General features: G+C 41.5%; 1 protein-coding gene across 1 annotated transcript; it reads left to right on the top strand.

Moving 5' to 3' along the window:
• The first annotated feature begins 10 nt into the window (after window positions 1–10).
• LOC125236245 (zinc finger protein 142-like) lies at window positions 11–5,063 on the top strand. The gene is made up of 3 exons (XM_048142932.1): window positions 11–1,803; window positions 2,101–2,508; window positions 2,913–5,063. The coding sequence occupies exons 1-3, from the start codon at window positions 11–13 to the stop codon at window positions 3,958–3,960; spliced, it is 3,249 nt and encodes a 1,082-aa protein (XP_047998889.1). The 3' UTR covers window positions 3,961–5,063.
• Window positions 5,064–12,229: the final 7,166 nt, after the last annotated feature.

Here is a 12,229-nt window from a genome sequence, read left to right on the forward strand (position 1 = left end):
GGAAGAACCCATGGACACCACGCCGGAGAAGAATGATTCCGACGTGATCTGCCTTGACAGCGACGAGGAAGACTCCAAACAGGGCATCGTTAATATTTCCGACGGAATCATCAATCTATCGGATGACGAAAAGGCCGATGAAAATCCTTCAACGTCAGCTCAAGCTCTCTCTGACTTATCAAACATCTTCAGATGCAAGAAATGCAATAGGGTCTCCAAAAATTTTGGCGGGTTCAAGAAGCATTCCTATACTTGCTGGAAGACAGGAGATAAGTGTAAATGTGCTCACTGTCCTTTCGAGGCTGACAAAGTTGGTATGTTCTTGAACCACTTCAGCGACAGCCATAACGCCCCTACGCGTTTAAAATGTCCAATGTGCGCCCACTCGGATAGCTCCATGTATCTGCTCAAAAAACATCTAAGACTGGCTCATGGTGTCGGAAGTCGGGAACCTTTACCGTCTGACATTCAGTACGTTATCGCTAAGAAAGACCAGAGTAAAACAAAAGGTGTGAAGCGTAAGTCATCAGGCACCGCCGCCGGGCCTCCACCCAAGCAGAAGCGCTATGGACCTTCAGATATTGACAAGCTACCCATCAACCCTATTCTGGACGAATCTGTTTTTTGCGATTTGTGCGAGTTTAACACTAAAGTCCGCTTGAACATGGTGCGCCATTTGCAGCAGCACGCATCGCAGCAGCCCGTGGCACAGACGGCGCCCGTGAACCCGGTGCCGCATCTAGAAACCAACGAATTCTACTTTGATAGGATGGTCAACCTGGCTTCCAGTTCCATAGCGAATCGAGCACCTGAGAAATCTCAAAAAGAACAAACTCCTACAGTCACTTTACCACACGACATAGCGTCTAGGCTCCCGCGGTATGTGCCTGAACGGTACCGATATACTTGCGGGGCCTCCGGCTGCACGTACATTTCAGTCGACGAAGCCATGTTGAAATGCCATTGGGAAACTTTACACTCCGGTACAAACGACTTCCACTGCGTCCACTGCCCGCCGCACCAGGCCCTTGACAAAACTAAACCGTTAACAGCGGTCAGGATTCTAGCGCATCTGAAAATGCATGACATACGTCTGTATGCTTGCTCGGTGTGCCCTTACTACCATCACAGAAGACAAGTTCTGGAAAAACATTTGTCGGAGACGCACGCGGTCGGTAACGTGCTGGTAGTTAGGGAGGAGAGTCAGCCCACTCCTACTACCCCGACCACTGCGCCCACCATGGATCTGAAGCCTTGGCAATGCGGTCTGTGCCAGTTCAAGAGCATGCTCCGGCCTGAGGTTTCCGAGCACTGTGCCAAAATGCACCAGTCCAAAATGCAATACAAGTGCGCTTACTGCCCCTTCAGGACGTCCACCCCGGAGAATGTTACAAAACATCAAACAACTTCACACCCGAATAGGGAGCCTGAGATATTCTACTTCTACTATCGGGAAGGCAGCATTCCCAATGGTCCGGATGGAATGCCCCATTGGCAGAGGCAGAGACAGAAGTCCGGATTGACTACGGTAAAGGCTGAAGCTGATCCGCCACCACCCACAACTGGCACAATTCTTCCGGAGATCCAACCTCTGCCTGTTCCTCAGGTGAACCTCAACTTGGTGAAGCGTGAGGTTGACAGTGATGCTCCCATGCAAGTCTCGATAGAGGAATTGTGTAAGAAGTATGGAGAATTCTGTGAGCCCAACGGTCTGAACTACAAGTGTTCTTTGTGTAAAGTTGTTATGGAGGACAGCAAGGAAGTTATGGAGTCCCACTTGTTTGAGGAGCTTCAATACAGGAAGTGAGTAATTCTTACAATTTTCCCGAAACTTTGATTAAATATTAAATGCAAGGTTTTTTCTTTTGTTCAAAAAGGGATGAGAACGATAGATGTGTAAATAATGTTCTGTATTTATTGTTAATAGACTTAGTCCCATTTTAAATGGTAAATCATCAATTTATTAGGTACTTTTTGCCGCCATCTTTATGAAATATTATTATCGTCAGTTACACTACAAGCATTTATAAGAATGAAAACTTGACGTTCAATTCTATTATTGTAATTTGACTTGAATTTTCACATATCACATATTTTCAGATGGGGATGCCGCTTATGTTCATACAAAGCGTTCCACCAAACCGGGTTGAAAGATCATGTTTGGTCGGAACACAACCGACACAACTTCGAACCTCTAGAGCTACCACTCGACTTCAACGTTGAGAAGTGGGTCTCCCAACAATTAGCCTACCAGGAAGACCTCATCAAGAAAAACAGGGACAAACTAGCCCAACAGAAAATGCAAGACGAACGCCCCGTGGTCCCCACAACATCTAAACCTGTAGAAGTCCAAAACCCAAGCAACCTCAGTATGGAGAAACTTGAGAAAATTTTCGGGGTTTTCGGGTTGCCGATTAACATGCAGTATTGCTGCCCGAAGTGCCTGTTCAAAACCGCCCACGATAAAATAATGCAGGAACATTTAGAGGCGGAATTGACCAGAATAAGGTGACATGAAATTGCTTTGCATTTGATCGCTTGTGATGTTTTAGGCTTGTGCCTTTGAGGCTGGTCAGACTTACTTGAGACCACACATTTTGCTTTATTACAGCACAAAGTGAAAGTTTTCTAGCAATTTTAAATCGGAATAGTTTATACATATCATATAGTTCTTTGTACAATTTAGCTAGTAAAATGTTCTACATGTACATATTTTAATATGGAATGATAAAACATCATATTACCAATACTTATTGGATTCATGGTGATATATTAAATTCAAGTGTCCCAAGAAATGCTCGCATTTTTGCAGCTTTTTGTCAGACTACTCATTACTTTCAGCCATACCATTCCTATTTAAATAGCGAGCTGTATATTTGCTAACTCACCACAACGCTTCGGTTCTCTTGTAGGTGGTGCTGCAGCCACTGCCCGAACCACTTCTCGACGTACCACGAGGCGCAGTTCCACGGCAAGAGCGTGCACGCCGGCCTCGCCGCGCGCCCCGTGGAGGCGGCGCGCGACCCCGCCGTGCGCTCCGCCTGGGTCGCCGCCGTGCTGCAAGTGCAGAAGCTCAGCATGAACTGTCTGCCGCTCGACACCGCCGAGCCCGCCGCCGCCGCCGCCTCCTCCGCTCACGCGCCCCGCCACGACGACGCCAACGATGACGACAACTCCCTGCTCGAAATTAGATACGAGGAGGACGTCCCCATCCCCGACGAGGGAACCCCGCGCCCGAGACGCGCCTCCGACAGCAGCGACGACGAAGGCCTCGTCATCGACGAGCAGGCCGCCAAGAAATCCGGCGTCGGCGGCAAATGCGACTATTGCGACTTCTCCTCCAAATACGCTCACGTTTTAGACCATCACACGCTCCGCCATTACAATCTCCGACCGGCCTCCTGCCCGTACTGCGATTTCAACCACTATAACAAACCTATGCTCCAACATATTAGCACCGCGCACCCGGATCGACCTCTAGTGATTAAAAAAACCGAGCGGCCGACCGGCCCGCCCACGCATCTAAACCTTACCAAACTGGGGAAAAAACCTCACGCCGCTAAAAAACCAGATGAGGCTAATTTAGTGTGTTTAATTTGTGAAAAGCTGCTGACGCAATCGGATTCGAAGACCCATGTCCATGATCAAAATGTGCCAGTTTTCGTCAAAAGAGGCGACATCGTTGTGAAGTGCAGCGAGTGTTTGAGACTATTCCTAGATGTTTCCCAGATGCAGCAACACTTTACACTCGCGCATCCGAATGTGACGATCAAGTACGCCTACTACAAGACGGACCATGATACGCGGAGTTTCCTCTTCTGCTCTCATTGCAGCCAGAAATTCACACAGCTGGTTGACTTGAGAGCTCATCATAATCAAGTGCACAGCGCTTTAAAATTGAAATACACGAAATTTGTGCCCGATGCTAATGAGGGCGAGAGTGTTTTAAAAGAGTTATAGGACAGGATTCGGCAGTTCGAGTCTTGGTATAGCGAGACAAACCTACCGTTCCCTCCTACACATAACCTTTCTGCTGGTGAAACTGATTGTGCTGCAGAAATCAGTGAACCAATCGATCCTTCTTAGTGAAGTGGAAATCTTTGGTGAATTATTGTGATAAACCTAAGTGTAAGACTTTAAAAAACACTCCCAGTGAGTGTTTAGTGTATTAAGAAACTTATTGAAAGTGAATTATTTCTAGTTTTCTATACGCCGTGATTAACGGATTAATCTGTGATTTCAACAAAATAGTTGTAGTTAAATATAAGTTAAAATAGTATAGCGAGTCATACTGATACTATATGTTGTCTAGCAAAAGGTAGCTTATTGGTGTTAAAGCCGTAAGAATCTAATTTGATTATGAACATGCTACAATATGGTACCTTTTGTTTAAAGATTCTAATGTGTACTGCGGTAAAATGTGCTGTTATTTTACGTAAGCAACATTATGTAGTTTTCCATAAATGAAGAAGAATATGAAGCATAGGGAATTTATCTGATGGAAAGCTACAAATTTACCTACTTCTAGTGAGTCAATTATTAAGTTGAATAATCAAGCTACATTGGTTCCTGTGTTAATGTGAGGAAAGGTTTCCGAAGTGTTTGAAATGATCGCACATGTTGAGTGACGGAAACCGTAATGTTTGAATAGTGATTATTATGTGTTGTCATGAAGAGAAGCCTTGATGGATATAGTTTTTTGTTTAGTTTATTTTGTTTTGTTAATTCGAGTGTGAAATCGGATTTTTTTTTCTAATTTTTCTTACAAAATGTTATAAAGAAGACCTAAATAGTGTCGCCATCTATTGATTTTTGAAATGCAACTTTTCGTTGTAAGGACATTGGCAGACACCACTGGCCATTCATGTTCCTGGGATTGGTTTGATTTTTAATTAATATGAAAAAAAAGAATCAAGATTACAGATGTTACCTTTGGCAGGTTTGAAAATGATTGATCTTGCCAGTTCCAGTTTAAGAAAGAAAATGAAGACTTATGTATGTTGATTACTCGCCAAATACCTTCTCAGTTACAGACTGGTAAATATAAGCTTTTATAAATTAAACCACATTTTTTTCCCTCTTACTCTAAGCGCGAGTTTTGAGGATCCAACGAACCCCTGCCTGCCTCCTCTAGGTTTATAAGATAAGGTTTGAAAAAATGCAGAGTTAGAAAGTATTCATCTACTCGTGTTAGTAACCTAACCACAAAAATAACCACAAAAATAAATTTTGAAGAAAAACCCGACGTAGTGAACCGATTTACATGGCTAAGAACACTCCCGACTAATTCATGTGATGCCCTCCAGCAACCCCACTTTGCGTTTTGGTTTTTTTTTATTATACGAGGTATTTAGTACACAATAGGTGCTGAATTTGAAGTAACTTGAAATAATTAGTAATTACCCCTTTCAGCTTTCAAACAAAGAAACTGATTCTAAAACGATCCGTTCGGAAGCTACGATGCCACAGACAGGCAGACACACCCGTCAAACTTATAACACGTTTTGGCGTCGGGGGTTAAAAAAAAGAAATATGACATGAGATCCTCCCTGAAAGAATTTTGAGAATTGTGTTTGCATGATACATAAGAAGTAATTACACATACCATACCTAAATATTATCGCACTCAAAATAACCTAACCACAAAACTAAAATGTTGAAAAAACCCCCGACCGCGACATAGTGGACTGATTTCCATGAAACAATGGCTAAGAACACTCCCGACTAACTCGGCTTTCAAACAAAAAAACTAGATCTAAATCTGTTCATCCGTTCGGGAGCTACGATGCCACAGACACACACAGACAGACAGACAGACACGCCAAACTTATAACACCCCGTCGTTTTTGCGTCGGACGAAATACAATTTTTTCTTCTCTCTATCAAATTATAGTTTATAAAACATTGGAGCATAGACGATGTGCTCATAAGTTTCTGAACACGCCTAGTAGCCTTTGCAATAGAGGCGAAACCTGTCTGGCAAATACTTAAATTACACATAAAATAAACAGATGGCGCTTCTCATCAACTTCACTGCTTGTCTGGTCCGTATGCTGATTTGAAGGTTAAAAAGTTCAGTGATCTTACAATAGATGGCATAAAATAAACTCTGCTCCATTTAGATACTTTAAATGAAGAATGGGTAATGATGTATTATTTTTTGGCCTTATGAATATTATTGTGCTTCTCCTTAAATCTGACAATTATTGGTAGGTAGCTACGCTTTTCTTAAGCTGACGGTTTAAAACCGGGCGTCAAACCTATGGTCGACAGTCAAAATCACTATTTTTTTAACCGCCACTCACCGAAAATTAATAATTGACATATTTATTTGCCTTCTTTCTTTCGATTCCAATAGGTACACACTAGCACACTACGCATTTAGCATCGCCGGCTCCTCAGCTACAAGCACTGTAAATTGGCTTTAAATCGGTCTATGAACGTTCGACTTTGAAAACTAAACAAGAAAAATAAACGGTTGCAGAATTTCAACGCTCACAACGTACGTTTCTCGACGACTCGTACCGATGGCGTTGCCGTCATTTTGTCAGGACGTGACGCGAATTTGGAACAAAATGGCATCGAATGATTGCACTCTTTTAAGATGGGAATGCGGTGCGATAAGAAAGTGTCGCGGATACTGAGACTCACTGAGAAGTAGAAAATTGTGTATGTAATATTTTTCAGTGTGATGGAAAACAAACAATTTTGCCCGATATCAAAATACTCGATCCTCTTTGCCGATATTCATCAGAATCGTTTTATAGGTACTTATACATTTAATTACACTTTTTCTAGATTGGGTATTTTCGCGAGAACAATCACGAAATAGTACATTACATCAGAGGCCGGGAAAATGAGGATTTCCGGCCAAGTGGGTATATACGGATAGGGATACGAGGCCGGGAATCCGTTTTCACGCCGAGGCATGTATAGTGCTTTTCTCAAACATACAATGAAATAAAAAATGTTGTCGAAATTAAAAAAAAAAGTTACTTTGCAGGCCTAGGCCTAAAAAATAATATGAAATCCCTTTACAGTCCTCTCGAGTTGTCTAGGTAGGCTAATCCTGCCATCACAACTCCTCGAGAAATCCTACCAGACCCTTGATGTTGAGTAGGACCTCTGGGAGGTCTCTCGGAAATCCGAGATATTTTGCCCTGTATGAAGCCACCCCGCTGCACTCCAGCACCACGTGAGCAGCTGTTTCCTCTGTCTCCATGCACCCTCGGCACAGGGGACTGTCCGTAGCACCTGTTATGAAAAGATGTTTGTTAAATAGTCCATGACCTGTTATGACACTGGTTACCATTCTCAGCCGGACCTTCCCTAGTTGAAGAAGCGTCCTAGTGAGTTTGCCATTGATGCTAGGCATGGCTAGTTTCGCTTGTCTGCATCCAGTCTGGTTTAGCCAGTATGCTGTGTGTAGTTCAGCGCCGGCCCGTGCACTCGATCAGGGTAGAGCGAGTTTGAATTTCGGCGCCCTTGGGAAGAAGTTTTACAACGCAGATAACAAAAATCGCGAGCGTAGCGAGCGCGAAATTTTTTTCATAGTAATGCCGCCGTAAGGCAAACAGAATTTATGGATTTCATCATACAGAAAAGGCACAAGGGTTGAACTTTCTCAGTCCCACCCTAGTATAGTCCCACGTAACTAGTGTGTGTGTGGATTGAGTGAGCACCTTCCGAAAATAAAAAAAAATATGCTGATCATTTAGTAAAAGTTCTAAAACAATTGTAAAACGAATCTCTGAATTTGTAAAAAGATAAATCAAAAGATACAGCCATTAACATGTGCTCACTCAGTTCTCACAAACTACCAACGAAAACAGTGAATATATTCATTTAACATATAATATTTATATACTAACATTTAGTAAAAAATAGGCCAACCTACCTCTATAAATATTAGATCACCTAGTGACGTATTAAATTTTTTACAAATAGTTTCTTATGCTCACTCAATCCACACACTTTTGAAAAGCCGAATTTTGATGAAAAACATAAGATTTAGACCGCTATTATATGTGTATAGTTTAGTAAAAGTGAAATGGGAATTTGTAAAATACAAAACGAACCACTAACGTGTCAGGTTTTTTTATAATATATTTTTGTAAGTGCTCACTCAGTCCACACGTTTTGAGAAAGTTAAAAATGTAAATATCTTACGATTTGTAGCACCTAAGACACTCGAAAGTACTTCAACATTTAGTAAAAATTTTTTACTAAATATCCACCATCTAATATTTTATATTCGTTGTCTGGTTTTAAAGATATTCAGACATAACTTTTCTCATACAAATGTATCAAGTAGGGTGACCACACTATGTCGGCTCCTGATTTTCCCCACCTTCCCATTGTCATATTGAGATTGGGGAGTTTCGTTCGTTCAATTTTGATAATATTAAACTAATACCATATAAATATCCATCTGCAAACTGTTTTTAGGTTATGTTCTTGGCCTAGTGATGATGTGTATTGTGTAATTTTTATCGACGTCAGGATAATAACCATATCGACATGCATGCATTAAAAAGGACATGAATGATAATTGGTAAGAAACAAAGAATATAATACTTCACTAGTAAGAAACCAGAACCTGGTAATCTAATCGCGCTAACAGATGAGCGTACCGGATTTGTAAGTGGGAGCGAGAAATAGTTATTCTTTTCTCGCTCCCACTTACAAATCCGGTAAACTATTATCAAAATTGAACGAAACTCCCAATCTCAATATGACAATGGGAAGGTGGGGAAAATCAGGAGCCGACATAGTGTGGTCACCCTACTTGATACATTTGTATGAGAAAAGTTATGTCTGAATATCTTTAAAACCAGACAACGAATATAAAATATTAGATGGTGGATATTTAGTAAAAATTTTTACTAAATGTTGAAGTACTTTCGAGTGCCTTAGGTGCTACAAATCGTAAGATATTTACATTTTTAACTTTCTCAAAACGTGTGGACTGAGTGAGCACTTACAAAAATATATTATAAAAAAAACTGACACGTTAGTGGTTCGTTTTGTATTTTACAAATTCCCATTTCACTTTTACTAAACTATACACATATAATAGCGGTCTAAATCTTATGTTTTTCATCAAAATTCGGCTTTTCAAAAGTGTGTGGATTGAGTGAGCATAAGAAACTATTTGTAAAAAATTTAATACGTCACTAGGTGATCTAATATTTATAGAGGTAGGTTGGCCTATTTTTTACTAAATGTTAGTATATAAATATTATATGTTAAATGAATATATTCACTGTTTTCGTTGGTAGTTTGTGAGAACTGAGTGAGCACATGTTAAGCGATTTTTGCGTGATACTCTGCAGCCGGACCACCACGCTTTATTGTGCTCAGATTACCATGGTGGAATGTACCTCTGACATACCCCTTGTACCTCGTCGGAAATTGCATGTACCTCAGTAGTTTGCCAGAAATATGCATTTAAAAGGGGTCCGGCTGGGGAGTAGTACTCCCCAGCCGGACCACGGCTGTACCCGCTCATATCACTGACTTCAAGATATAATTTAACTATCACAAGAATGTACCTGTTACATACCCGTGAATAAGTTGTTTATTCCTTTTAAAAAGTGGCCTTATACATTATTTTTCACACATTAAAATTTTTGGTTATCGCGGTTAGTACGCGATTTCGTTAGCGCCTGAAATATGTGAATAGCAATGTTTTGCGTTTATATGAAATTGCGGAAAAATCTCATAAGGTATTACATCGACTTAAATTCAATTGTATATTTAGTGTACATAATATATGTAATATTTATTACAGTATAATCTTTGTGTTATAACTTTCACATCATAAATATGTATATTATAATTCCGAAAAACTCATCGGTACGAGCCGGGGTTTGAACCCGAGACCTCCGTATTGAAAGTCGCACGCTCTTACCGCTAGGCCACCGTTAGGTATCTTTATTTATTTTTTTCAAGTTTAAAGATGATACAGATGTAGTGTGAAAAGGTTTTCCTTCGTATTTTTCCGGAAACGTTCGTAAGGTGCATTAGGGTAATTCCGAATGATAGAAAAGCTCGGATAATTCCGAAAGGGAAATGTAGATATGATGGAAATAATGGCGATTTTTATGCGACTTTCGTAATTAGATGACTTTCGGAATTACCCTAATGCACCTTACCTACGTTAGTACGTTTTATCACTCCTCTGACTATGGCGATGAAATATATGAAAGAGGCGTGTTCCTAATATCCATACAGTGAAGAACTGTAGCAAACCTTCGATCATGTTGGAGATAGACAGGAAATACAAAAAAACAAAAAAATATCCATACAGTTGGTAAATGCGCACCATGCTTGTATGAGTGAGATATGACAGATCGACTAGTCGCGTTTGTGACAGGCGGTACCTAACTTTGAGGTAGAACCGAAAGCGGGTGGGCGGCACTTTCAGCGGGGAGCGGGATTAGCCATACCTACTTTAAATATTATACTGTTGTTTCTGACACTGACCGAAATAGCATAACACGTTCGTACAGTCAGCAACACACCTATGAATACAGCCAAAGTGGCAAAAATATGTATCCATCTACAACCTTAATGTACAATCAATAAAGTCATGTATACATATTTTTGGAACTTTGGCTGTATTCATAGGTGTGTTGCTGACTGTACGAACGTGTTATGCTATTTCGGTCAGTGTCAGAAACAACAGTATAATATTTAAAGTAGGTATGGCTAATCCCGCTCCCCGCTGAAAGTGCCGCCCACCCGCTTTCGGTTCTACCTCAAAGTTAGGTACCGCCTGTCACAAACGCGACTAGTCGATCTGTCATATCTCACTTATACAAGCATGGTGCGCATTTACCAACTGTATGGATATCAGGAACACGCCTCTTTCATATATTTCATAGCCATAGTCCGAGGAGTGATAAAACGTACTAACGTAGGTAAGGTGCATTAGGGTAATTCCGAAAGTCATCTAATTACGAAAGTCGCATAAAAATCGCCATTATTTCCATCATATCTACATTTCCCTTTCGGAATTATCCGAGCATTTCTATCATTCGGAATTACCCTAATGCACCTTACGAACGTTTCCGGAAAAATACGAAGGAAAACCTTTTCGCACTACATCTGTATCATCTTTAAACTTGAAAAAAATAAATAAAGATACCTAACGGTGGCCTAGCGGTAAGAGCGTGCGACTTTCAATACGGAGGTCTCGGGTTCAAACCCCGGCTCGTACCGATGAGTTTTTCGGAATTATAATATACATATTTATGATGTGAAAGTTATAACACAAAGATTATACTGTAATAAATATTACATATGTTATGTACACTAAATATACAATTGAATTTAAGTCGATGTAATACCTTATGAGATTTTTCCGCAATTTCATATAAACGCAAAACATTGCTATTCACATATTTCAGGCGCTAACGAAATCGCGTACTAACCGCGATAACCAAAAATTTTAATGTGTGAAAAATAATGTATAAGGCCACTTTTTAAAAGGAATAAACAACTTATTCACGGGTATGTAACAGGTACATTCTTGTGATAGTTAAATTATATCTTGAAGTCAGTGATATGAGCGGGTACAGCCGTGGTCCGGCTGGGGAGTACTACTCCCCAGCCGGACCCCTTTTAAATGCATATTTCTGGCAAACTACTGAGGTACATGCAATTTCCGACGAGGTACAAGGGGTATGTCAGAGGTACATTCCACCATGGTAATCTGAGCACAATAAAGCGTGGTGGTCCGGCTGCAGAGTATCACGCTAGCATGCCGTCTGGATGCCCATTTCGGTATTTTGCCACTAAGTGCCCTTTGGGATCTTAGTCCTTTGAAGTTCGCTCATCTCCTGTGACACAAAATTGCGCCTCTCTGAGACTTTTCGCGCCTTTGGCTTTATGAGTCACTCCACTTTGGACTATCGGATAGCTACGCCGAGTAGGGCGCTCTACGTGTCGCGCTTGCACTACTCCGCCGGGGCTGATGAGGTGGTGGAGTACGTTCGCCAGAAGACTGGCTACACGCTGAGAGTGTTCCAGCTACAGTCGCGCCACTACGTGCACTTCAGTTCGTTTGTGTTGCGAGTGCCGCGGCCGCTGCAGGACACCATCGCGAGTGCAGACTTCTGGCCGAAGGGCGTGGTGTTTCGGCGGTTCCGGGGCAACCTGCCGAACCCTACGCCGTGTCAGACGACGCAACGGAGCCACGCTGTTACGTCGTCGCCTAAATAGA

This window comes from Leguminivora glycinivorella, chromosome 19, assembly GCF_023078275.1.
Source record: "Leguminivora glycinivorella isolate SPB_JAAS2020 chromosome 19, LegGlyc_1.1, whole genome shotgun sequence".
Taxonomy (NCBI): Eukaryota; Metazoa; Arthropoda; class Insecta; order Lepidoptera; family Tortricidae; genus Leguminivora; species Leguminivora glycinivorella.